Source organism: Vigna unguiculata, chromosome 11 (genome assembly GCF_004118075.2).
Source record: "Vigna unguiculata cultivar IT97K-499-35 chromosome 11, ASM411807v1, whole genome shotgun sequence".
In the NCBI taxonomy this organism is placed as follows: domain Eukaryota; kingdom Viridiplantae; phylum Streptophyta; class Magnoliopsida; order Fabales; family Fabaceae; genus Vigna; species Vigna unguiculata.
The window spans coordinates 37395074-37422338 of NC_040289.1; the positions used below are offsets into that span (position 1 = coordinate 37395074).

The window sequence follows — 27265 nt, forward strand, 5'->3', positions numbered from 1 at the left end:
AGGTATCAGGATCAGGAATACCTCAGAAAGAAAAGTTTTCTAATGCCAAAGTTACTTATATTCTTTTGCTTTCTTTCATCCTATTAATTAAAGAAAATCTCTTAATAAATTTATGTTGTTAACTTTAATTATTATTATTATTATTAAGGAAATGAGCAATGTAATTTTGAAATAGCTGTAATTTACATAAATTGATCACTGGTCCATAGAAGGTTTCATAGGAGACTGATATGACTCATGCATCAGATAAATTCCAAGACTATTATGATTCCTCATTCTCAAAATACTCTTCTAATAATAATATTCTTATTCACTATCCAATTTTAAATAAAAGAGATAAAGAATACATATATATTTAAACTAAACTTTTATAGTTATGTATTAAATATGTTTTTGCTTTGTTATTTTTATTTATAATAATGTCTGTCTAATAATAAATTAAGTTAAACATTAAAATTCTATATGTTATATTTTTTATTTTTACTTTTATTAGATTTTGTGTCTTAATTCACAACTTTACATTTTACATGCGTCAATTAATTATGTTAAAAATATACTACAAAAGTATCTTAATATGAAAATATTTTACAATAATTTAAACTTCACCCCACATATTTTAAATTTGAAGAATATTTTTATTATCCAAGATTTGCTTCGCATTTGATATCCGGACCGTCAATAAGTTTATTTGGATTCTACATTATAATTATAATAATAAACTATCATAAAATCATTTTATAAATCAATTATTTCAAAATTTAAAAGTTCAATTTTGAATTTTAAAGTTAAAAAATTTAAATAATTATAGTAATTATGATAATTACCACTCAATATTTAATTTGTTCTTTAAAAACTTATGTATTTATAATTACGATGCAAATATATGTTACATTCACCTATTAGAAATCTCTTAAGGTGTTCATTTGTATTTGTATGTTTATTAATAACTTAAGAATAAATACTATTTATTATTTGTTTTTTCTCATTTGGTCTTGAAAAATAATAATAATTTTCCACCATAATTTTCATATATATATATATATATATATATATATATATATATATATATATATATATATATATATATATATATATATATATATATATATATATATATAAAAGTTCAAGAATGATGAATAGGAAATTGTCTACTGCAAAATCACAAAATTAAACAGATAGAAAAAAAAAATGAACAAAAAAACTTCGTTTTTAGCATCTTCGTATTATATAAGAGAATATCATATCCAATTTAAATAATGTAGTTAATAACTAAATAATGCTCATATTATTTGTTGTTTTGTTTTATGTAAAATTTAAATTGTTATATTTTTCCTATGTGTATACAAATTTTATCATTATGTAAATTTGTTTTTCATTTTTTTAACACTAGTATAAATATGATGGTTTTTTTAGTCACCAATAACGGTGTTAAATGATACACTAAACACAATGAAATATCAAAGGAATGGACTATTGGAACAATTGTTGATTTTTACATTCAACAAAATTAATATATTAAATGTTATATAGAGTATAGATTATCAAAATAAAATTTCAATCTTGATAAATATCATAAAAGTAACTATTAAACCGTATATAAAATTTACCCTATTTATTAATCTGAACACTAAACAGGACACTTGTGCAGGCATACGTAGACTAAAGCAATAGAAAGAAGGTTCAATAAACATAAATCCGCCCCACAGATCCAACCAAGGGTACCAAAGAATTTTACAGTGCATAATTCTGAATCTCTAATTGGGACCATCTCAGGAGTAAGAAATATAATATGACTGTGACCTACACAAACTCTAAAAACACAAGACATGTTAAATGAAAAGGAGATGAAGAGAAGGTAACTTTTGTAGTCTGTATAATCCTCTGTTGCTGAAGGGTTTGACACTTCATGAAGGGTTATCTGTGTCCCCTCCCTATTCAAGAACCCCATTTGTTGATGTTACAGTACCTGTTGCTGTTGTTTGTTGTTGCTGTTGTTGTTGGTGTTGTTGGTGTTGTTGGTGTTGTTGGTGTTGCTGTTGCAGTTGATGCTGAAGTTGTTGCTGCTGAAACTGTTGTTGTTGCTGCTGAAGTTGATGCTGCTGCTGCTTCTGGGATTGAATTTGAAGTTGTTGAAACTTTTGTGCAGCCAAAAGAGTGTACATGGCGTGATTATTGGGATAGAATTGTTGCCCACCACCAAATGAAGCAAAGTTTGTATGTCCTCCATTTGGCATGGCTTGTCCAGTCATTAATTTCAAATGCTGAATTTCTTCTTTTAATGCATCATTTAATGCTGTAGGGCGTAGAAAAAGCCAGGAATTAATTCTTGTAACAGAGGAAATCAGGCTAAACTCTACATGGATAGTAAATTTGAATTTTATTGCTTCAATCCTAAAATAGATATTAACAGAAATTATGAAATCACATTTCCAACCAGAAGAGCAAGTTTCAAATGCACCCAAGAAACCAACAAAATTTATCTTACCAGCCTGCTTTACACAAGGGAGGTGGCTTTATCTTAAGACTTATGCACTAATTCCACGGGCAGTCTAACTGATGTCACAAAAATAAAAAGCACAAACCTTAAATTTAGGGTGAAAAAACAAAATACCTCATCAACTTAAATAATAAATTCAAAAGTGCTAGTAGCAATATGCAAACGTACACCATAATCAGTTTTAGATTTTCCTTTAATCGTTTTGAAATAAATTAGAGGTTCAATTTAATTTAACCACTGTTTTCACACTGTTGATTACCTTCAAACTTCTGCACATGCTACGGAGCAACCCCACCCAAAAACAGGAAAGTTGATCAAACATTTGGCGCAGCATAAAAACTCATGGTAAAATTACTACATATAAACAAAGGTCACAGGTCGTATAGTAGCTTACAATGTTTGCCAATATTTTAATCTAAAATTAGAAAAACAGTAGAAGAAAAAGATAGAGCAATAATCTAAAAAGCTTATAACACTTCGGGCTTACCATCTTGCAAGTGAACCTGTTGCTCCATTGTTTGCAAACGCAACTTCAACTCACCGTTTTCAGCATTTAGTCCGTTTGTATCTCTCTGCTCGTATAAGAGGCAAAAATACATTGATTATAATTCCTACTATTTCTTTTCAATCAAAAAGGAGACATGGTAGCCGTCAGAAGGTGAAATATTTCTAAACAGCTGTCAGACGTTGGCATAAGTGGAATAGAAAAGTATACAACATAAGATGAAGACGAAATAGGTAATACCTGCAAGAGAGTTAATTGTGCAGACAAGGATGTTGCTTCTGTTTGCAATGTCTGCACTTTCCTTTCAAGCTCAGAAATGTAACGCATCTTCCTTTCTTTTGATCTTGCAGCAGACTGTCGGTTTGCCCATATCCTATCACACTCATATAAAGAGTATAAGTCATATTTTTTATCTTTAATAAAAAGATTCATGGAAAGTGTTTTAAGTAAAGAAAGGATGACAGTATTCCCTCCGATTTTAAAATGTAAGTGAAATTTTGAGAACAAAGGGGGACAATTTTGCCAAATGGGAAAGGAATGCAGAAGTGTCACATATAAACAATTTGGAATGCTGATTTAATAAAATAGAAAAGGTGGACATGGTTCCTGCTCAGAAGAGCAAAAATGTACTCAACTTATTCCACAATATAACATCAGCGACTCCATGCAGGTAGAAAGAAAAGTGAAATGACAATGAAAAATAACAAAGCCATGCCCATAATTTTTTTTCACAACGTAACCCTAACAGAACTTCCAAAACCAATATTAGTTCGCAACCTAAGCACAGTGGCAGATTCCACTAAATTCAACAATTTAAATCACAATTTTCAATCGAACAAAGTAATTGCTGCGCAACATGAAGAAAAAACATGGCTATTAGTTGATTTTAACTAATAACCTGCAGACAAACCTCGTAATAACACCTGCAGTGCCAAACAGCCCATAGCTTTATAGACTCTAAAGTAATCAATCAAAGTAACATAAACAAGTCTAGCAATCACGAGGGGCAAATATCATGCAGAAAACCTAAAGGTCACCACTAGAGAGGATTACTATTTATATTTCTGCATAAAATCAATTCAGAAACAACCAAGCGTATGGAAGACGGCATGTTTTGGACTAAAGCTAATGGAAAAAACCAAGGAAAATTGTCTTGTCCATGACCAATATGAGCCTATGGAACACGGACAATGGTGTGTCCCTATGTGTCAGATTCAACTTTCAACGTACAACTCCAAAACTGTTTTTCTTTTAGTTGGACATGGCTGTGACACATGATAATGAGGGAAGAGGTAATTTTTTTCAGTAGCTGAGTAGATATTATATAATCAAGAATATATATTATTACGAATGTTTTTATTTAATTTTTGTATCATAGATATTAAATCTCTTCTATTTATGGTATCAATTTCCTTTTCTCAATATAAATACATTTTTTTTGTCTCAAAAACATATGGTTTCAACTCAATGTCTCTGTTTCTTTTACTTCAAGAGTTTCTCCATTTCACCTTTCAACAAACAAACTATTTACTTTGCACTTAATTTTTCCTTTTCCTGCAATTCTTTAGTTTTCTCCACTCTTAATGAAAAAATAACCGTTCTGGGCACTCTCAAACTGACGGCATCTCCGACCACCGCCATCTATGCCTTGTTAATCTCCTTTGCATTTCCCCACCATTCCATGCTTCTCAATTCTTGACAACACGATGAAACCTACCACTAAAGTTTGTGTAGGAAGTACTATTATGAATACAGTGAATTTTGATGCTTCCTTAATCATTTTCACTCAAAAAATAATATAAAATTTTCTACTTTTGTTGTAGTGAAACACATTTTCCATTTTGTTGATGTTCTTGGTGTTATGTAATACTTTTATATTATGTATAAATTTATATTTTCTCTCCCTAGCTAATGTAATAACTCTTTATGCTATGCTTGAGTGGATTAAATGTTCATGCTACGCTCTTTTCTTTATTTTTCATTAATTTAATGTATTGTGTTCGTTTTTTTTTTTTGACATTGTGGTAGAGATGAGTATTCCAAATCCTAGTTCTAGTCAAGCCAAAGAACAAGATGATGATACTAAACCTCTACGGAAATATCTTACAAAGATAAGAAGTGGATGTTGTTCTTGCGGTGGAAAATATGAAATTAAATGCAAACTTCATGAAACTTTTTCTGGACCCATACCGAAGGGACACTTGTTGAAGATTTCAGAAAAGGGAGTTAGAGTTTGTCAAAAGTAACAAATGTAAAACTTGAAGAATTAAAGATGGACAATGAGACCAATTAGACAACATTAAAGACGACAAGTCAAAAACAGACTCTCATTAATACCGTGTCGAAGCCGAAAAAACAGTTTTTAAATTCGCGCCATTGAATGTATGTATCCGTGCTCCATAGATATAAACAATGCCACCTAGTTCTAGTCCCTTTTAAGAATCAGTTTTTTCTTTTTCTGTCCATTCAAAATTATTTTTTTGCATGAGACTACAAATGTACCCTAACAGAAGAAAAACCAGTTAAAGTCTGATAGAACTATTTCAGAGAAGTTGTATATTGTAAACTATTCACCTAAATTTTTTTTGCTATTTGACTGACATCAAATAAAGATAGATAGATAGAGAGAAAGGAGAAGAAGAGTAAAGGAGTACCTTTTAGCCCGCTTGGGATCAATTAAGGCAAGCTCAGCAAGCTTGTCAGCCGACATAGCCCTTTTGGTATCCACGCCGGACACGTCATCGGCACCGGAGACCAGCATCTCCGGCTGGATGGACAAATCCATGGAATGGCTATGCTGGTGTCTAACCCTCGGCCTTTCGTTACGAACGTTGTTATCGTTATTGTTGCCGATGTAATCGTTGTTGTTGACGATGATTTTGTTGTCATCTTCAGGCAACGGAGGGGAATGGATATGATCTACGAGGGCGAGGAAGTCGTCATCGAGGGGGAGATCAGTGTCGAAGGTGAGGTCATCGGGAAGGGTGATAATCTCGGAATGGGCGCGTCTATGGCCCCTGTTTTTGGGTGGATTATCGGGCATTCCGACGATGTCATGGCTGAAAGGTTGGGACGAGGAAGATGAAGGTGGCAGAGGAGGGGATTTGTTGTCTTTGTCTCTCTCCATTACCCTACACTACACCACACTACACTACAATTCCAACAAAATCAAATTCAATAACAACAATAGAAACATTGAACATTTGATTCATGGATTAATCGATTGCTGAATCATAAATAATTAACATTGGTGAAATTGGTGAAGATGAAATTGAAAGCAAATGATGATTGCATTGTATGTATGGTAGTACCTTTGGATTTGATGGAGAATGTTACGTTAGATCAGAGATGCAACCACAATTGCTAACACCTTTGTCATTTCACACATCACATCACAACACATTCGAAAACTATAACACTATTCAATCAAATTGGATCATATTCACGCACACATCACAACGCGCATAACAGAAAAAGCGAGAAGAGTGAGAGAACTCAACCCAAATCCTATTCAGAGATTGCAGGTTCTGGGTTAGCACAAACTACACACCAGACCTTCTTCTCTTTCTTTCTCTCCTTCTCTTTTTATATCCATTTTTCTATTCAATGTTATTGTCTATTCAGATATCAATAAAATTATTACTTTTTAAATAATTACATCATTGAAAATAAACTAATAAACTATTATATAATATTGATATTTGGTCCTCTAAAATTCAATTCCTGTGGGGTGGTCAAACCTGAGAATTTTTTTAGTATTATTTATTTCGCTTCTTGAGATAACAGTAATGGGATTAAATTAAATTAAAATAAGGTGTAATTTCTAATGCATTTACTGTTTTCTTTTTTTGTTGGAATAATTAAATATTCATTACATGTTTTGAAATAAAAATTAATAAATACTTGGTGCTTTTTCAAAAGTTATATTCATACAATTTCTTTCTAATCATACAAGTGTCTGATGGAATAATTTGATGGAATAGTTCATGTGAAGTAGTATTATATCAACAACAAATATTCTACACATTAAATATCAAATATAACAATAAATTCTACACATTAAATACTGTTACTTTAGCATATTTATACACTGACTAGTTTTAATCTTTAAATATAAATTATTAAATACTTCATCATGCTAAGGGCATAATTCTTATCTAACTCTATAGTAAACAAGCACTTTAAACATTTATTTTAATTACCATCATAGTTTGAATATTGACCGAAAAAATTATTCAAGGAAGACCCATTGTGTACGATAATATTGTAATAGTTTACTTTTTCTTTTACCTATTAAATGTGTACGATAATATTGTTATAGTTTACTTTCTTTACCCATTAAATAAGTTACCTATTAAATATAATTGATATAACAGTATTATAGAAAAGAGAAAATTGAAATATGTATCATTATATATTTCAATATTATCAATAAGTTTAACATCGATTGAAAAATGAATTATTGTAAAGAATATCATCAACATTACATTTTCAAATTCAATAACAATAATAATAAAATAACACATAACTATAAAAAATAAAACCTGGTTCAATTAAAAACCGAACTTGTGTCCAATCTATTTAAATCATAAAATGGGCCTACTGTCAAAAATTCCTGTGAATTCACAACCGTTGAAAAAGGTATTTTCTTATAAAAAAAAAGTAAAGTATCTGTAATTTAAAAATATATATATATATATTTACTATTTTCAAATAATATTATTGTACATTGTTAAACTTTGATGCTAAAAACTTGTAAAATATGTAACCTCTAGTTTTTAATATTACACGTTGAGCAAACAGCTTAACCAGTGAATCTTAAACCAACGGTTTGATAAGCACTCATGGAGAATAAATATAATAATACATTATACATCCACTTTGTTTTGTTTTTCTTTTTGGTAGAACTAGAATAATAAAACTTTCACTTTTGAAATCAAAAAGCAGATTGATGAATCTGATTCTCTGACATTCCTTTACTTTAACAACAAACAGTAAATAATATTACATTTCAAAACACCCCACATTTCACACTCATTCACATCACAATAGATTGTAATTACATTACTAAATATGTATATCATTGAATTGCATACCTACATATACACAGTGAATGGAGGGTAAAAAGTTAACAGATAAAGTCAATAATGCAAGAAATCCAATATAACTACACTAACATTTAAATACAGAAAGATTATATATATAGGGAAATTGTGCAGGTCCAACTCAGAAGAATAAAAACTCAACAACCAAGCTACTCTCACTAAGTAAAATATTGTGCTCAAATGGTATTTAGGAGCTGCATTTGCCATCAGAGATGCTTCATTCCCATTCAGAATCAAAATCAGAAAATATAGTCTGGCAGCTGGAGAGGGAATTGTGCCACTGTAGCTAGAAAAGGGTCTCCTTTTGGGTATGCCAAGCTGAAACCAGAATAAAAACAAAAATGGCTAGCTCACAGACTAAAACAATTGAATTTAATTCCTTTGGTGTCAATTTCAAATGCATGGTTTTGTTGTTTGATGTGAATCAAAGCATAACATGGAAAACTTAACATTTGGATGATGAATGTGGTTGAAGTTGGCAAAGATGAATGTATGCAAATAGTACTAAGCAGAGAAGTAGATGTCATAGTGGATGCTGAAACAACATTGAATACTGACCAGTCTCTATACAGGAAGACACATAACAGACCTCAGTTTTGTGGAGCATTTCATGGTTCTCTACCTCGCTCATCATGCACAGCATACCAATCAATTGGAACATATTCTCTCAAGTTTTATAATTGTAATGATCTCACCCTTTATTCTTTAAAACCACAACTTTAAGAGAGAAATATATTATACTGATAAACATAACTGCAGAAGATCCATTCCCTCACACTCACTTAGACTTTCTGTACTCCCTAAACCACCTCACTTAGACTTTATACATAGAGATAAGTATAAAGTTCATTTGTATTTCATATACATGAAAAAAAAAAGTTTCAACTAAACTTGTTACTTGAAATTTGCTCAAACAATTCAGATATTCCTAAATTGTCCAACTAATCATGGATTATCAAATATCTTGTCACAAACAGTAATTACAATAACATAAATGCATACCTGCCAGGTATAAATGTAAAAGAACCTTCAATGGAACCTGATGGCGTTGGTAGAGGTGTGCAACTCTGATAAACAAATTCTTGTCCACCAGGATGCAAAAGTGGATACTGCAGGGAGATTCACAACTCAGTAACTTGACACTTTGACCACATTATTTACCAGATTTATTTGGACTTGAGAAAATGAAGACAATTGTCTTTGTTTTATAAGAAAAATATAGTTTAAAGACTATGAATTATAAACCTTTGTTACTTTTGGAAATGGGAACCACTATAAAGTAAATTACAAGCTTAACTCAGCCAGGCTCGTTGCTTATATGCACTCAATCAATATATGCAACAAAAATAAAAACAACTAGACTTCCGCCACATATATTAAATCATAGAAAGGCAATGGCAGTGGTGCAATTATGCAGTTTTTGGGAAATTCCATAATTGATCCACAACTGAACTGAATTTTCTTGTTGTAAAAATTCAACAAACCAAAATACAGGTGGAACAATTGGATGAGAATCAATTAATTTAGATGAGTGAGACATTGATCAGCTGTTCAATCCAAATTTTGACTCTGATATGTGTAAATCCAAATGAAGTGAATGCACCCAAGGCCTAAGCACTGAAGAGCTACTCACCTCTCACACCTACTATCTCATCCGGAATTTCAAAACTATATGAATTCAATTTTAAAAGATATTTCTCCAGCAGCCAAGACGTGAAATAGTTTAAAATGCATATTTACTAAATATCATTACTTCAATAGAATAAAAATAATTGCACAGAAAAAAAGGAAATTGAGGGAAAATGTTGGGAACTTATACCTGTCCTATAACAGCTTCTCCATTGAGATCCGATACAACATCATCATTAGCACGGATGATCCAGCGCCTCCAATGGAGTTGACAAGAGTCGAAGGACATTCCATTAATCAAACATCCTTGAGGTTCAAGGGACAAGCGGATTGAATAAGCAAATAAGTACTTTTCGCTGTCATCTTGAGGATCAATAAACTCAGGGATAACCAATGCAGACGAGCGAACCTTAAGAAAAAAACAACACTGGTAAATCTCCAAGAGAAAATGATATGCTGGAACTAAGAACTACTTGCAAAAATTTCAGTAGTGATGAAAATGGCACGTGAACTGGAATATCCCATCCCATGCAACATCAATGAGCAGATGTAATCATTCTCTTACTTGATGCATAAAGACAACAAAAAGAAAAAAGAAGCTCCAGATGCAAACCAAGAAAATCTATCCTGATATATGTTGTAATTATAAATATCCAAAACTCAGGAAGGCATAAGACAATCTGGTTACGATATTTATTCCCTGTAACTACAATATGACTTTGCCAAATACATCAACGAATACAGTGGCAATAATGTTTTCTATGGCATAAGATACAATGTTAATAGAGCAAGCATAATACGGGCTTTTACCTTCACACCATTAGTAACAGCCGTTGAACAAAAAGGGGGTTCCTCTGGGAAAAGATTAATGCTTCGGCCATATTCATTTTCACAAAGTTTGATGAAGCCATGTTCTAAACGGCGACCATGTTCTTCTAACCACAGTAGCATGGCATCTTGTTGCTCTTCACCATTTGATTCCTGATGTAAACTTATCAGATCTTGAGGTACACAAGGGATTATGTCTTTTTCAGAACGAAGCTTATTGGTTCCAACATATAGTTGGCCATTGGAACAATTGAGGAAAAACAATTTTCTACGGAGTGTGGACGAAGAAGCCACAAGAACAAACTTGGATGTCCTTAAAAAGTTCAAGTGACGCCAAATTTGCTGAGTTTCTCGGATTATCTGATGCACAGGCAATAGGTAAACATTCACCAAATGATTATAGAAGGAGTAGCCCCCGATTAGACCCAAACAACTTCCAAATGTACTAGCTTCTAGATTTGCTTTTACGATTTCTTGCCCATTATTGAAGCGATAAAGGATCCTCGTAGGAAGTGGCAATTCCACCTTTAACAAATTCTCCAACATCTGAATGTCAGCTTCAGTTGCCCCTTTACAAAGCGTGGCCTCAGCTTCAGGAAAATTATTGGTCAACCAGGTTTTTATCCTATCCCAGCACCTTTTGACACGCTTAACAAGAAACCAAGGATACATTCCAAAAGCTTTTCTCCATGCTTGATAACATTCCTGCGTAACACATAGATAGTCTGATTTCTAGATGTACCAAAAAGATTATTTGAACTTTACCACACACAAGCCATATATCATCAAGAATCTTGAGCAACAGAACATCCATCATCCCCATCATGAAAAAAAGAGAACGATGCCCACTTTACAAACATAAATTTAGCAGATCCAAGAACCGGCAAACAGGAAAGTCAGAAGTTAGTTTCATAAGTAGTGTCCACAAAGCTTGGAACTAGTAAGTACACTAAATCCACAATTTTACTGGTTTAAAAAATATGGTTATCATTGTTTTCATTCTTTAAAATGAGGAAAGCACAGAATGGAGCATGAGTCAGTCTATTCCACCAAAAGAACAGCTAATACAAGACTCTATCATTCTACCCCATCATCACATCCTTGTCAATTCCACACCACACGGCATTAGATATAAACCAAACCACCACAAGATAAACATGTTTTTAACCTCGGAAGCAAGTTCAGTTCACCCATTTTAGCAATTGGACCAAGTCAACACAACAAAGTCATTTTCCAACACACAAGGAGGAACAACAACAAAGACATCAAAAGAAACACCCAATGGTGTGCCTGAAATTGAAAGACACACAAACTCGACAAAGAGACAACTTCATCAGTTGACCCTAAAGAGAATCCAACCAATGACAAACAAAGGGATGTTTTCAATGCATTTTTTTCCACATAAAAATTATCACCTCAAAAACATAAAGCTTATGAAAAATGAAAGAAAATTAGAAAAAGGTGCGACCTTGAAGGAAGGGAAAGGGTTCCCAAGATGATCGATGGGTTGGGTCAAAGCGAGTTCATTGAAGCAGAGATTGATCCAAAGAGTGTCATCGGATGCAAAAGACCTAAACCTTTTGCTGGCACAGGCAACTCTGGCAATGTCTTCGGCTTCTAACTTTCTTAGTAGTGCGTTAATGGCTAAATCTCCGACCGATTCCAACCCCATGGTTCTGCTTTGTCGATCTTACTCTCTCAACAACAGAATAAATTTGTTCAAAACTAGAAGATTTTAAAAAAATTTATTTCACAGATGCATGCTATTCACATTATAGCTTTATTTTAGTTCATTATCTTCGAAGTATTGGAATGGTGAGAAATTTATTTATTTATATTATTTTTTATAAATTTTACATAAACGATTAAACAATAATTAAATAATTGACATATTTTTATTATTAATAAATTTATGAATTTGTATATTACCTTTCGAACATTATTATCTCGTTTTTTTTAATTTGAATTTGTGAGTTTTTATATATCTTTTAATAATATAAATTATTTCAATTCAGAAATATATTTACCAATTCATTTAAAGAAATACATATTTACTATATTAATTTAATTTTTTTTATTTTTATCACCAAATAATGTTTTCATCGTTAAATAACTTAAACTGTTATTAATTTTAAATCACAAGATTTAATTGCAAAAAACAAAATCACATTCTAAACAAATACGAGATTATTAAAACATAAAAAATTATATCATGTCTCTTTTGTGACTATATCATTTATACATTACATCATTAACTAAATAAATTTATTAAAATCATTGGTATATGTAATAAGCTTGGAAAATTTTCATAATTTTTGTTAAATTATTAATTTCTCATTTAACAATATCTTTTATTTTTATGTTAAATACCTATTTATTATTTGAAAAAAATAATTTCATATATATGTGTATATTATTTTATATTTTATATAGTTAAATTGATAAATAGATTTACTTATAAATATAACCAAGTCGTTAATTTAAGTTCTTAATTTCTGTTATCAATTAGCTTAACATTTTTTAATAAAATCTCAATATTAACCATACTTAATGATTTATTTAAATTATTAAAAATAATTTTAAATTTTATCAATGTTTTCTTATTACATTTTTTATTTTAAAAATATTTTAAAAATATTTTTAATTAATAACTAATTTAATTAAAAGAATTATGTGTTAAAGAATAAAAGCTCTTTGAAATGATAAAAGTGCAGGGTTAAATTCGCCTTTTAGAGAAATTCGTTGCAGAGATTTTATGGGATAATTTGGATAGAGAAAAATAGATTCGACATAAATTGCTTTTCTTTGTTTTTCGTAACAAGAAAAAACAAGGAGCCTACAAACATTTCCTGAGGCAAATATCACTATCAAATTATATCAAGTTGGGTACGATACATAACTTAAATACCTAAATTGAAGAATCTGATGTAGTGCTGGTGGAACCTATTTTTTTGTATTCCATTGTTCATCTTCAATTCTTTCTCTCCAAGTTATGGATGAAGAAAACAACAGGATAAGAATAAAAATTTTATTTTATTACATTAGTCAATTAAATAATATTGCATCAATTGAGACATAGCATTGGTGTCATAAAAAACGAAACAATGTAATATACGCACAATATAAGTGTGATAAAAAACGAAACAATGTTGTAAAAGGAGCAGAGTGGAATGCAAATGATCTCACACGAGGAGAAGTTAGCTTAAAGAACAGTTGGAACGATATGTGAGATGAAAATTGTTATGTACATTGAACAGTATTATCAATAAAAACCAACCTTACACCTTGGTAGTTTGTAGAGTAAAAAAAGTTAGAATGAAAGAGTAAGTTGGCTAAACAATAAATGATTAAATAGAAATTGCTGTTGAACAATCGTCAAGTCTGGGTCACCTTCACAAGCAGGACCATTACCTACGCGTCAATAAAGATAGGGAAAAAACGATACGATTAGGATACACTCACTGGCCAAAGCCCATTAACAATTGGTAATAATCTCATCGTTACGCATAAAAACATTGAGTCAACATTTTTTACAACAGAGAAGCTACATAATTATTTATATGGGGTATACAAGTACGATGAAAAGAAGATAAAAATCATTGCTAATCGAATGTAACCTTTTTATTAAGGATCACCTACAGTTTTAAAAGAACTACAAGCTTATGTGCAATTTTAAATCAAGGTTCAGATTTTCCAACTTGCATTACATTTTATAACTTTATAAGGTAATATGTAAAATTTAATTTTAATGGATGCGAATCATGCAGTTGATTCAACTGCAGAGAAGAACCTAGTGAACTGATAACCTAACCAAGGAGAAAATCGCAGTGCTACGGAGTACGAAATGACGAGAAAAACTAAACGAAAGTATATATCAAAATTTGAAGACTAAACCACGAAAGGAATCGAATGCTCTTCTTCAGTACCTAAATGGATCGCTTCGAACTATTTATTAATGACATACCAACAATACGATAGCATAAGAAAAAAGCAGAATCTCTACGGATATGATATATACCAAGGAATTCTTGGGATTCAGAATTCTCCTCAAATAATTTTACGCATTAATGGGTGAATACCCTGAGATGTAGCACTCAACACTCGCCGGCTATTAACTATTAGCATCACCATCATTTGAGCAATAAACCAATCATTAATCAGCACTATAGACAGAAAAAACTTTTTAACAGAGAGAATATTCCAGTGTTAAAAAATAATTCTAATGTTCTTGGTATTCTATTAGCAAGTACCTTCCTCAAAAACACATTCAAAATAACACATTTTCTTATCACAACGCTGGCTAATACTCAGCAAGAAGCCATTGGAACTGAATAAAGAAATGTAAGGAGGTATTGTCATTTTATATATCATCTATATTGCCAAACTCTTTATTTATCAGATTTAACCAGAGTAAATTAGAAAAGGTCTGATGTTTTCACAAGAAATGCATAATCAATGCCCAGTATATGAAGCAGTTTTAATAAACTAAATGTGTATTTATCACTCAAATTTGTTTCAAGGTAGTTGTTGATAGTTTACCATTAGTTCCATCTTGTTGCGTTTTCACCTTCATATATTTTTAATGGACTTCCAACAAACAGAAAGTCCATGTGCTCTGGCTTTGTTCTTTTATTTCCACGTATACTAAAATGAAACCACCACGATTGATAGAACATTCATAAGAATGCATACAATTAAGTGTTTATTAACCCTCTAACGATAATAAAGGTTCTGACGCCTCACCATGGTATTCATTACACCTTTTCCTAAGTATAGATGCTACTCTTACTTCGAGAAGTTGACCTTCATATTAGGAAGTAAATGGTTGAGTTTAGCACTTGCCACGTATGCTAATTGCAAGAGACTGACCACATTAATAGTTGCCCTTAAATTTAAATAGTGCAGGTAGGATTTGAAGTTTTAGGTCCAAATTTTCATATAACCAAGTTGGTGACCAATTAGGATACAATCAAAGTTCCTATAAATTTCAATCCGTGTCGAGTTCTTGAGGTCATTATTATATCTCTCGTCCCTAAGCCGAACTTGTAATTTCTGTATCCCATAGACAGGAGGAAATAGGGAAAATTAGTGCAAAACCACAATTGACAGTGGCACCAAATTTGTTGATTTGATATACTAATCTTATTTAAGGTTAGCTAGGAAAGTATTAGACAAATTTAACTCTAAATGTACACATTTAATTTGAAGTATTTTCACATGTGCAGAAACACCTTCAAGATTCTTACACGGTGGGAGTTAACACCTCAGAAGTCTCATTAAGTTATAGGGTGATTGAATTTTGAATGAAACATGGGGAAAAAAATGGAAAACCACAATTGGCATGTGGTACGAAAATTGTTGATTCTGGTAAACAAGTTAACTCAAAATTTACAAATGTAATCAGAAAATATCTTCTCATTATCTTTAGAAGCACATTCAAGATTCTTTACAGAGTGGAAATTACACCTCACAAGTCACGATAAAATAAGTTCAAGTGACTGAATTTCTAACCCTAAAAAAACTACCTTTTTCAAGGTGAAAAAAGAAGAGAAGAAAGATCAAAGCCTACAGCTAAAAATAATGGATACAAAACTCAGAAGAAAATAAGCTATTATCACTAAGTTTTTAAGTCATATTATTAGTATATAATAGTCAACCAAACTGTCAAGTCCACTACTGAGATAACGAAAACAGAAGAATAAGACATGTATTAGACAGAAAACAAAAACAGTAATATACAACAGGTATCACTACAGAATTAATCTACAGATATCTGAAATGGGTCAGTTGATGACACGGTGATACCAAGTAATGAAGAAAAATCTATGTGGAGAGTTATACTAAAATGATACTCCCCCCAATCTAATATAAGCCCAAAATAAAAATCTTGGATGTTCTTTCAAATACAAACAAATCTCAACTAAGTTGACCCTATTTAATGAAATTATCACTGAAATTTAGTTAGGGTCTAATTTCCAATGACTCTATTATTCTTGATATCTATTTCCAATGAAAAGTAACCAAAGAAGAATATTTATTTTTTAAATGAAATAAAATTAGCGCAATTAAATGTTACTAACTTTCCTAATTAGTTCGAATAAGTTTTTTTACTTGTATTTGAGACTGAAGGGAGAAATAAACAACTTATTTATACACAATGACCAAATAACCACAATATTAACTCCAGTATAACAGATGATCCTCCCTGTTATCAATGATGACTAAACTACTATAGAAAACCAGCTATGGGTACCCTAAATATCATTTAACCACCACTGAAGACAAAGTGAAAAGTTATTGTACCAACCAGGGAATTCTTCAAAATCCTAATAATAGACCAATTGTGAACATTTAAAGAGAGGGGAAAAGGAAACGTTGGAGGACATGTGAATGTTGGGCCTGAGGAACAAGGATAGTGGTATATTTGGAAAAAATAGATGGGCGTCAATGACCAGGAGGAAGGATTATCAGGCAAGGAAGAAATGACAACTGGCAAAGGGAAGTTGAGGGACTTCCCATAATCATTAGATGTGTGTGTGTATATATATATATACATATATATATACATATATATATATATATATATATATATATATATATATATATATATATATTAAATTGGATTAAGAATAAGTCGCATAAGAAAGTCCATTTTTAGGTAGAGAAAAGGCAGAAGAAAAACTTATATACAGACTAACTTAAAGTTTATGAGTGCTTTCACATTTTATCAATATTATTTAGATAAATTATATTTAATAGCTTTAATTTAGCTAATTCTCCTTTCATAATGTTAAAAAAAGTAATCTTTAGATTTTCATATCCTATATTCTAATAAAATTTTGATTCTAAAATCAAGTAAAAAAAAGTTTTTTTAATTATTTTAGAGAACGATTTGGGAGACATTTAAGGGATTATTTCAAATAGAAAGAAAGAAGAGTATAAGTATACAAATGAATCTGTCTTGATTCTTTTTTTATGAAATCCTTAAGGAAATGATAAAAGAGAAATCTTATTATTCCCACCTGGTAGTAACATTCATTGACTTATAACTTCCTATAATTTTTTTATGTTTAATGTTTTATGATTTTAATATATATATATATATATATATATATATATATATATATATATAATATATGTATGTATAGATATAAGAAGTGACGAAATGACTGAGCATGGGTGTGAACTGGAAATTGTGTAGATTTTGCATTAAGGAGTAATTCCCATATCAGCCGGACGCACTCTCAATAGGGAGAGTATCATTTTATTCTTCATTTCCACAAGGACTCTCTAGCCATTTAATATTTCATTTGCATGTGCCAAGGATTATTTTTTGAAGTTTTATCAGATAGAGAATCACTTGGTATTACCTGTCAATTCTGTTTACTGCCTTATACTTTACAGATAAAATATCAATCCTATATTCAGCCCAAAATTCAAATCACGAGTCTTCCTAACATACCTAGAAGAAAACTTTCCAGCAGTTAGTCTGATGACTATGAAGCAATCAAAGGAAATATCTTAGTCGATGAGGGAAAGGAACAAGAACTTAGGAAGCAACATTGCGATGAGGGAAAGGAACAAGAACTTAGTAAGCAACATTGACAGTTTACCTTGTAATATCCCGGCATGCAGCAGAAAACAAGAGAAATCAACAGAGCTTGAAGTAGTTTAATGACAAAAACTAGCAGCTCAATAAAATCGTAATCCCATTATGGTCACCACCAAAGATATGATACTACTGAATTTACAAGATGTTGTACCACGATTTGGCAGGAATGGTTGAGGCACATATAAAACAATAACTAGAAAGGGCTAAAACAGAGCGACAAGTGAAAAGGAATTGAGGTAAGCCAGCCCATGGCTGTGCAATGTACAGGAGATTACTAATATCACAATAAGATAAGGTGAAAACATGCGGACACTTAAAGCTAGAGATACAGAAGGTAAATGCCAAATCAGGTAGTACAGCCAGGAGAAGAATAGGGAGAGAAATGGTGAAACAGGCAGATGGCGTGGAAACCAAAGAATCTAAAAATAAGGTAATGGAGTGTTTACTCAAGCACACAGTAAAGAATACATAGATTTTTTAGAATGTTGTAATACTTTTCAAGAAAAATCATGGAACTCTGACAGTATGACAATTTGTAAAAAAGTTCAGAACAAAGAAAAGGCTTAAGGGATAATGAATGAATAATCCAAATCTCAATTTACAATAGGACTAAACAGGACCAAACAAATACAAAGGATTTTTTACACAAGCAAATTAGTTTGACCTATTTGGAAATGACATCATTAAGATCACCTACCTCAAATCCCAAATTATCTAAGAAAAACGACTTACAGCCTTGCACAATTGCACTTGCTCTTCTAATGCCTAAAACAGAAAACCTAACCAGTTCCAGGATACTCCCCATAAAAGTTTGGACATAATTTCAACCACATATAATTGGTTCCAAGGGCTTATTATATCCTTGTAAATTAATACGCTCATGACTTCCATATTTACTCTTCGATGATTTCAAGGATTTCAGGTGTACCACCTACAGCTCATTTGCAATGGCAACCAAGGTATGCAACCAGAGTGTCACGTAGAATATACCATCACATCAATGACATAAAAGTACTTGGAAATAAAAAACCATATATATGGACAGAAACTGAATGGGTGAATTAAAACACTCAACCTAGATCATATATTAAGAAAGAAATTACTTACAGGAAGCATCTCATTGTTGAATTCCTGGTCCATGACCTCCTGGGGCTTGTTGTTGCTTTTGTTGTATTTGGAGAAGAAGATTGGCAGCAAACTGTAATGTTGACTGGTATCTCTGGTTCTTATCAGCCTCCTCTGGGGTGCCTTGACCGACTCCAAAAACAGAAAGTTGCTGATTTGGGGTGTCTGAGTTTACTTGGTCTACTGTATATGGCTTGGCAGTCTGCTGCTGTGAAGAATTAGCACCACTAACTTGATTAGTTAAGGCAATAGAATTATTAGGTTGCTGGAAAGACGGTGGATTGTTATTAGGTTGCTGGAATGCCTGAGAATTGTATAAGACAGAGGCATCTGTTCCCTGCACAATTCCAAAGCCTTTCTGATTACTTGGGGAGACTTCAACTTGATAATGCTGACTGCCATGAGGAGATGCAGCTACTTGTCCGCTTTGAGTGGGCATCATGAAATTAGGCATGTGTCTGGATGAAACGGCACCTTGCTGATGCATGCTGGCTGCAGTGTCTTGGATGTGAGAACTGCTAGAGACCACTTGAGCAGGATTGCCAGCTGGAGCAGATGCTGGTGGATATGGCTGGTAGTGAGCATTGTGAACGCTATACATACTTCTCAACTGTTGAGGAGGATGAGTGGTTTGATCAGCACTTTGACTGTCCTGTTTCCATATATAGGATTGATTTCCATCATTTGGTGCCACAGGAGGAAAAGGAGGCTTCATGGTCGAGGAACCTACTCCAGGCTTGGCACCATCAGTTGCAGATGATGGTGTAGTCGAAGGGAGAAAAGATGCTAAAGTTGCAATCAGCTCAGGAGTTAATGCAACTCCTGCTTGGGACCCAGCAATAGCATTATTAGGAGCATAATCTGGAGGCACAGAATGAACTGAAGGAGGCCCTCCTGTAGGCGGGTAGGCTGGTTTACTAGGAAGCTTAGAATCCTCACGCAATTGTCTGTTATAATCCATTGACGCAACCTGTTCCTCTTTGATAGGAATCAAACCATATTCAGTATGTGAAGGAGGAATTTGCTGCATAAACTGACTTGTCGGTACAGGCAAGTTCGATGCTTGTTGCATAGGTGCACTACTTGCCACTTGAGGAAACTTCAGAACTACACCATAGAGTCGCTCAGGTCCACTGACTTTCAAAACTCTAGTGAGAAAATCAGAAGGAGGCACCAAGAACAATGTGGTGTTATCAACAAATTTGGCAACACCAGCACGATTTTTTGCACTGAGATAGCGAAGGAATTCAGTATATGATGCAAAATCATCTTCACTATCAGGCAGAAAGAAAACAATATCAAAACCAATTGCATCAGCATAATGTTTAGTGAGTATATCCAATCCCGTCCTAGCTGAGCAATCAATAACATCAGGACTGCAACAAAAGAAAAAGCAAACTTGAATTACAACATTAAAACAGTAACCTTAAAAGAATATATACAATACATTTCTACCATTAAGACAAATTTGGAATTTTCAAGAAAAATACATCCAAAAACTAAGTCCCACTGGTTTGTGTTAAGAAAATAAAATGACCAAGCCAGTTAGCATCTTTTACCTCCAATATACTAAAAAACATTAAGTTTAAGATTTTTTTCCATAAAAAACCATAAAACAAATAAGCACACCATTTGTCCTGATGACAAACCAGTAAAATTCATAAAACCTACATTGCCTGCAGAAAAGAAACAACACACATAGGGAAGAGAATCTCTTATATGTGGACTTTGCTAGCTATGAGAAGAACGTAAATGCAAGATAAGTCAACAGAAAAGAACAGATTTCAAGAACTATTCCAAATATGCAAACTTTTAATTAAGATTAGAGACGGATAAGACTATACTCACAGCTCAGTCCCAACCCCTTTCCCAATTGGTACACATCTAGCCCGACAAACAGGAGTTCCACCTTTTGCAATGATTCCACGCCAAATATGATCATTATCAGGTTGGACCATACCATGTACTCCAGTTATAATCCTTGAGTTCAATGGACCAAGGTGATTTTTTCCTTGAATGTTTGCAAATGGACCAGAACCACCTCCATCAATTGATGGATCTGTCCCATAAGATTGCTCCAGAGCTAACCCACGATCATCTATATTCCTCAATGGAAATGGGGCTTCGTCAACAGGTAAGGGTCCATCAATCCTTGAACGTTTAGAATCTCTAGGAAAATGGTTTATGTCAAGTACATCCCATGCACCGGTGGTTGACCTTGTAGGATGCCTAGCACCTGGTGCAGGAGAAGAAAGCATACCTGGTGCAGGAGGAGATGGCCTTTTCCAGTTTGGAGCCATGTTACTCTTGGAGCTACCATCCTGAAATTTGTGGAGGGCATTAATCTCATTAAACTCAGGGCCAGAAATAACAGAGTCAACACCGCTGTGGGGACCAAAAGGTCGCAATGGTACATTTGGACCCATAACACCAGTAGGTGGTAATTGACCAGTAAAATTATTTGGAACCATTGGACGATTATGGCCAAAAGCATCTATTTGTAATTGTCGGAATGGATTCTCATTCAGCAATACCTCAGGCCTAGGTCCATTACTTCCAGCAAAAAAGCCAGGATAATCACTGCCATGTACTAGGTCATTGCTGGAATACATAATTGTTATTCGAGGATCATTAAAAAGGCGCCCTTGAAGGCCCTCTTTAGCACGTCGGGCTTCATCAACACTTCTAAACTCTACAGTAGAATAATTCCTCAAGGGAAAACTCTTGATTCTCTCAATTTCACCAAATAAAATCATAGCATTGTGGAGCATTTGTTCATCAATCTGAACAGCAGGAGGATAACCAATCCATAAAACATTACTTGGTTGACCATCGCCTTTCCTCCCCATTGGAGCCTGTGAATGCTGTTGACAGGAGAGAAGTATTTATAAGAAGAACTGACTGAGTTCAAGACACAAGGTATGAAGGTATGCAGAAAACATTGAGCTTGCCTATGTTAATAATGCCCAGTCTTCCCAAAACAAAAATGTTACATCCAACAAAGCAATAACAGACAGATGAGCAAGAACTATACAAAAAAAATGACAGACTTGCAATTAGATTCACATTGCAAGGACCCTCACCAGCGGTCTTTTCTGTCCAGAATAAGCATCACTAGGTCCCAAGCTTTTTCCTTGAAACTGCCCATAATCAAGCAACTGATCCTACAGCAATCATCAAAGGAAACATTAACTACATCAAAGTAACATGTAAACAGAAAAAGCTACACAAAATGGAAATAACCCAATCCACCAATTCTAGAATAAAAGCATTCATACACAAACGTTTGACTCAATCAGACAAATAACAGTTCCAAGTGAAAAAACCATTACAAAAGGTTTAGTACATAGGAATTATTTATCAATGCAAGAATAAAATCCAAGAAGTGTCATTTTCAAATAAAATAATCACTCCCCACTAACTTAATTGTATTTACTCTAGAAGTACCAACATGAGGCATCAGGATCAGAGTGTACTAATAGGTTATTGAATAATAAAAGGAAAAGGAAGAACAACATATAAAAATACACTTACCCTTTTTATAGTTTGGGATCGAAGGAAGTCAACACGAATATGCTCCCCACCTATTCTTTTCCCATTCATTATTTTCATGGCCTGAGAAGCATCTTCCAAATTGAAAAATTCAACACATGCCGTATTTCGGTCTCTGTAGAATTTAAAATCCTCAATTTTACCAATTTTACGAAATTCAGCTTCCAAATCTTCCTTTGTAACAGCTGGGCTAATACCACCCACCCAAAGCTGTTTGCATGCCTTTGCCTGAGAACATTTTTTGGCCATTTAAACAAACACTATAAAAATACAGATTACACCATCCACATACAGATATTAACAAAAGAAACAAGCATGTTAAGATTTAAATAGTTGATTGATATTATTGAAAGCATACTGCCCTTTTGCTTCAAAACATTCAAAGAAGAAGCTCCTAATGACGAGAAAATAAAAATAAAAATATAATGTTTGTCTATGCCACTTTGAAATGGTAGGAATTAAAATGTGAACTCAACTACATTATTTTCTTTATCATGTAAGGCGATACCACAACTTGGGTATATCTATATGAAAAAATTGTCTTTCATTAATTATATTGCTAAATTGCTAGTTGAATCTTATGTATAGGTAAATAAATTGAACTAATCATGATAAAAGACTATTAAACTATCAATTCAGAATATTTATCCACTCATCACCTATCCTTTTGCACTTTTTATTTCATACATGATTCTGATCTTCTCCAGATTTTAATTTTTCAAAATCTTAAAATAGGAGAAACTTAGGAACTGGACATCCTTGTCTGTATCGTATGTTTCATTTCATCAATCCCTCTCTTTAAATAGAGTAGTGGAATTCTGAGTTCTTATCTTGGATTTGTTTTAAAAATTAATTTAAAAATCTTGTTATCGGCTCCTCGCCCAATTTTAAACTAGAGAGAAATGTCTTCCAGGAAGCCATGTTTAGAAGTTTAACGCTGGACTGTATTCTTATTTAAACAAGTCTTAATACTACAGAGAGCGTCCATCACAAGTAAATATCGGGTTGCGGTTTGGACTATCTATTAGTATATTATATACCAAACACCCTAGACACGAACCAAATACTAAAACACAATTACTGTTCATACTACTATTGAACCAGTGTTGCTTTGATTTTATTTGCCTTACTTTCTTTTTTATGTAAATTACGTTATTTGAAGGGCTAGCATTGTTTTAGAAGTAGGGCAGAACAATATAAACCTGTTTAGTGATTGTATTTCGCAGTTACGTAAGTTTCTATTCGAATAATGCTTGGTACGGGATATCTAGGTGATGCCTCAACGCTGAGATCACGAGTGTACTCCAAAATAATACTAAAACCAGGGTGATTAATTGGAGAAAATCAAAGTAACGCATTTTCACATACCTCAAAAAAATAAAATCATTCCTCTATTTCGTCCACTGAGTTTTTTCTAAATCTAACATCAGATATGTTGTAATTCAGATACATCAAAAGGCACTATTTCCAATAGTCCACTTATCTAGTTACATCTCTTGGGAACTCAAGAAACACCCCATCCTGTTGGCTACACAGTGGTTATTAATCAAAAAAATTGTATTTCCTAACTGGTAGATTGAAAGACTTATTTAAACTCAACCTCTTGGTTTTAGCCATTCGCGCTGCTACTTTGGAGCTTCAATTTTCAAGCGATTCAGGAGTTTCAGGACAAGAAAAAAAAAAAGTTCATACGCATTATGCTGTGTTTTACTATCAAGATGTACCTCAGTAGCCAATTCTGACTTTTAGCGAGGGTGCATTTACTATATTGTTGCTGTTTACAAAGAAATATAGTCGCATTGAAATCAATTTCTGCACACTTCTAAAGGTCAATATAATATACGTTCAAAACTAATCTCATTAGATGACAAAATTAGTTACATATCAGCTCATGTAAAGCACTATTCTACAACACTTTCACTTTGAGTGATGCTTTGTTGTATAAATTGGGTCATGTTTACATAACATTATAACATTTTTTATCTTGGTTTAAGAATTATGTAAATCTGAGTGACTAGGACAAACGAAACACAGAACAAGCTTTCAGATCCCCTCTGTTATGTCAAGAATTAATCAACAGAACAAGAGTTATAGGTCACCAGACTCCAACCAAATTTTCACTGATCATGATTCCGGAATCAAATGTTCAACCCTTAAATTTAAACAACTTTAATTATTTTACTGTTAAACATTACAAATTTGTGTCTTAAACTAATCACCACCACGACTACTTATTTCGTCCAATGTAAAATCCAAGCACTGCACAATTTTATACTATTTCTACGTTGTTGATCTCATAATTTTTCATATCGAGTATCACGTTCAGTTTCACCTATTTCTACGTAACGTACATGGTTATTACACTAAATTTTAATTCAAATTTGCCTTCAGAAACAATTTCACAAAATTAATCCTATCCAAAATCACTTTTGCAGAGTAAGGTGACCTAAACACACGAAAATTATTGAATTAGGGATTTGGATTTTGTTCATGCATTTCGAGCGATTCCGTGAAACAAATGGCAACGACGAGGGGGAACAATACAAATAACAAAAACCTAGAATGCAAAAATAACAAAAATACTAATAATAAGAATATATTAGTTGAAACAAAATCAATAATTCGAATACAGGAACTGTGAGAGCAAATGAAAGCAAAAAGATGAAGACAAACCGGTCTGGCAAACTCAATCTTCAAGGAACTGCCGCGGAGAGAGGTTCCTTGGAGAGCGTTTTTTGCGGCTTTGGCGTCTTCGACGCGCTTGAAGTATATGAAGGCATAACTGCGAGCGGAATAAGTAGTTACGCTATCGAGCGCACCGTATTTGGCGAAAAGTTCCATGAGATCGGCGTCAGTGACGTCCGGCGCCAGATTCCCCACCCACAGGTTGTTCGAAGGGCTCGCCAACTCGTCGGAGTCCCTCATTGGTTTCGCTGGAAGTGGCATTGGAACCAATAGCTTCAATTCAAATGCAAGAAACCTTAGAGAAAAAAGATGAGAATGTGTTTGAGAGAAACCCTAGAAATAAGTAGAAGAGAAATCGAACACTCTTATGGAAAGATAAAGGTTACAAACATTCAAATATATTTATATATATATATATATATATATATATATTTTTATATATATATATATATATATATATATATATATTTTTATATATATATATATATATATATATATATATATATATATATATATATTTTAGTTGCCTAGGAAAACCCAGAATATTCGCCTTCCATTTCTCCACTATATATTATAATCTCTGCACCTTCTTTTAAAATATTTTATATTTATATATAATAATATAACAGTAGATAATTTCTTTTTCTATATTTACATTTTATAATACTAATTTTATTTTTAATTATTTTAAAAATTAATTATTTTATAAATAATTTATTTTTAATCGTTATTTAAAAAAAAATTCTTAAAATATTATTTTAAAAATTAATTATATATTTATTATTAATTTAAATTTAAATTTCTTAAAAGTTAAAAAGTAATAATGTCAGTATGTTCGTTAGTATATATAATTATAGTTAAGGTTTTTTTTCAAACTAATTTAATTTTTTTTAACTTGGTTCTTTTTCAAAATGTAATTTAAATTAACAACTTTAATTTAAAAGCAATATAAATAAAGTCTAGCATTCAATTTAAAAAACAATCTGTCAAATATCCATGTCAATTATCAGTTGACTAAATCATCAAATAACAATGCACAATTTTAGAAGAATAAAAATAATCCTTTAACAGGTATTGGAAAATACTAACGAAATTTCATGATTTTATTGGATATTTAATATAATGGAACTTAAATCGAGAGGTGCACTTGCTGATATATTACAATATATATATATATATATATATATATATATATATATATATATATATATATATATATATATATATATATATATATATATATATATATATTAACCTCAAGAAAGTGTATTTGTTTTGTACTCAAATCTTAATTCATTTAATATGATATGTGAAAGTTTCATAACAAAATTCTAAAGATTGAATTACTTTATTTATCATATTATATCTAAGAATATTGTAACTTACTTTAGTGTTCAATGACTCTGCGAAGATAAGACAAGTTTCTATAGTATGAAATTCTATTTTAAAGTTATCCTAAATTGTTGACATAATTTTGTTTTTTGTTTTTATTTTAAATGATTTTCAAAATTGAAATAAATGTTTTGTGCGAGTCTTAAATTAAGACCCCTTTCTTGATACTAATTCTATAATTATGTGATTTTCTATTTTAAAGGACATTATCAAAATTTGAATGTCACATTATTTTTTAATTACACACGTAATCGTAAAGTCCTTTAAAATATTAAAATAATTTAAAATGGTTAAATATGTTTTTGGTCACTCAAGTTTTAGTGAAATTTAAAATT

The 27265-nt window shown here is 32.2% G+C and overlaps 3 protein-coding genes across 8 annotated transcripts; all 3 read right to left on the bottom strand.

Moving 5' to 3' along the window:
* Positions 1 to 1597: 1597 nt before the first annotated feature.
* LOC114169967 (probable transcription factor PosF21) lies at positions 1598 to 6593 on the bottom strand. 6 transcript variants are annotated; one of them, XM_028055389.1, is made up of 6 exons: positions 6314 to 6593; positions 5657 to 6153; positions 3243 to 3375; positions 2985 to 3069; positions 2486 to 2553; positions 2176 to 2293 (listed from the first exon to the last, which is right to left on the bottom strand). In XM_028055389.1, the coding sequence occupies exons 2-5, from the start codon at positions 6127 to 6129 to the stop codon at positions 2519 to 2521; spliced, it is 726 nt and encodes a 241-aa protein (XP_027911190.1). In that variant the 5' UTR covers positions 6130 to 6153; positions 6314 to 6593; the 3' UTR covers positions 2176 to 2293; positions 2486 to 2518. The 6 variants fall into 6 exon arrangements, 5 of the variants coding, with proteins under 5 accessions (XP_027911186.1, XP_027911188.1, XP_027911189.1 ...); XR_003601030.1 differs by lacking the exon at positions 2176 to 2293 and adding an exon at positions 2757 to 2851; XM_028055385.1 differs by lacking the exon at positions 2486 to 2553 and having other exon boundaries at positions 1598 to 2293.
* A 1418-nt stretch (positions 6594 to 8011) lies between these two features.
* On the bottom strand, positions 8012 to 12333 carry LOC114169787 (F-box protein SKIP16). Its single transcript, XM_028055091.1, has 5 exons — positions 12033 to 12333; positions 10547 to 11269; positions 9927 to 10145; positions 9110 to 9216; positions 8012 to 8425 (listed from the first exon to the last, which is right to left on the bottom strand). Exons 1-5 carry the CDS (start codon positions 12234 to 12236, stop codon positions 8347 to 8349), a joined length of 1332 nt encoding a protein of 443 aa, XP_027910892.1. The 5' UTR covers positions 12237 to 12333; the 3' UTR covers positions 8012 to 8346.
* Positions 12334 to 13761: 1428 nt separating this feature from the next.
* Positions 13762 to 25911, bottom strand: LOC114168501 (flowering time control protein FPA-like). Its single transcript, XM_028053342.1, has 6 exons — positions 25527 to 25911; positions 22836 to 23081; positions 22385 to 22465; positions 21150 to 22165; positions 19284 to 20677; positions 13762 to 13975 (listed from the first exon to the last, which is right to left on the bottom strand). Exons 1-5 carry the CDS (start codon positions 25797 to 25799, stop codon positions 19294 to 19296), a joined length of 3000 nt encoding a protein of 999 aa, XP_027909143.1. The 5' UTR covers positions 25800 to 25911; the 3' UTR covers positions 13762 to 13975; positions 19284 to 19293.
* Positions 25912 to 27265: the final 1354 nt, after the last annotated feature.

Bases quoted from the DNA above. Each gene is read 5' to 3' on its own strand.
- LOC114169967 (XM_028055385.1), bottom strand. From the start codon at position 6,129: ATGGAGAGAGACAAAGACAACAAATCCCCTCCTCTGCCACCTTCATCT. The intron at 3,376-5,656 runs GTACTCCTTTAC...TGAGTGTGATAG, and splicing joins GATCCCAAGCGGGCTAAAAG to GATATGGGCAAACCGACAGT. The intron at 3,070-3,242 runs GTATTACCTATT...TTATACGAGCAG, and splicing joins CACAATTAACTCTCTTGCAG to AGAGATACAAACGGACTAAA.
- LOC114169787 (XM_028055091.1), bottom strand. From the start codon at position 12,236: ATGGGGTTGGAATCGGTCGGAGATTTAGCCATTAACGCACTACTAAGA. The intron at 10,146-10,546 runs GTAAAAGCCCGT...TTTTTTCTTAAG, and splicing joins CTGTTACTAATGGTGTGAAG to GTTCGCTCGTCTGCATTGGT. The intron at 8,426-9,109 runs GTATGCATTTAT...TTCTGGTTTCAG, and splicing joins TTTACATTTATACCTGGCAG to CTTGGCATACCCAAAAGGAG.
- LOC114168501 (XM_028053342.1), bottom strand. From the start codon at position 25,799: ATGCCACTTCCAGCGAAACCAATGAGGGACTCCGACGAGTTGGCGAGC. The intron at 23,082-25,526 runs GTTTGTCTTCAT...AAATGTTCTCAG, and splicing joins AGATTGAGTTTGCCAGACCG to GCAAAGGCATGCAAACAGCT. The intron at 20,678-21,149 runs GTGAGTATAGTC...CTTTTGTTGCAG, and splicing joins AAAGGGGTTGGGACTGAGCT to TCCTGATGTTATTGATTGCT.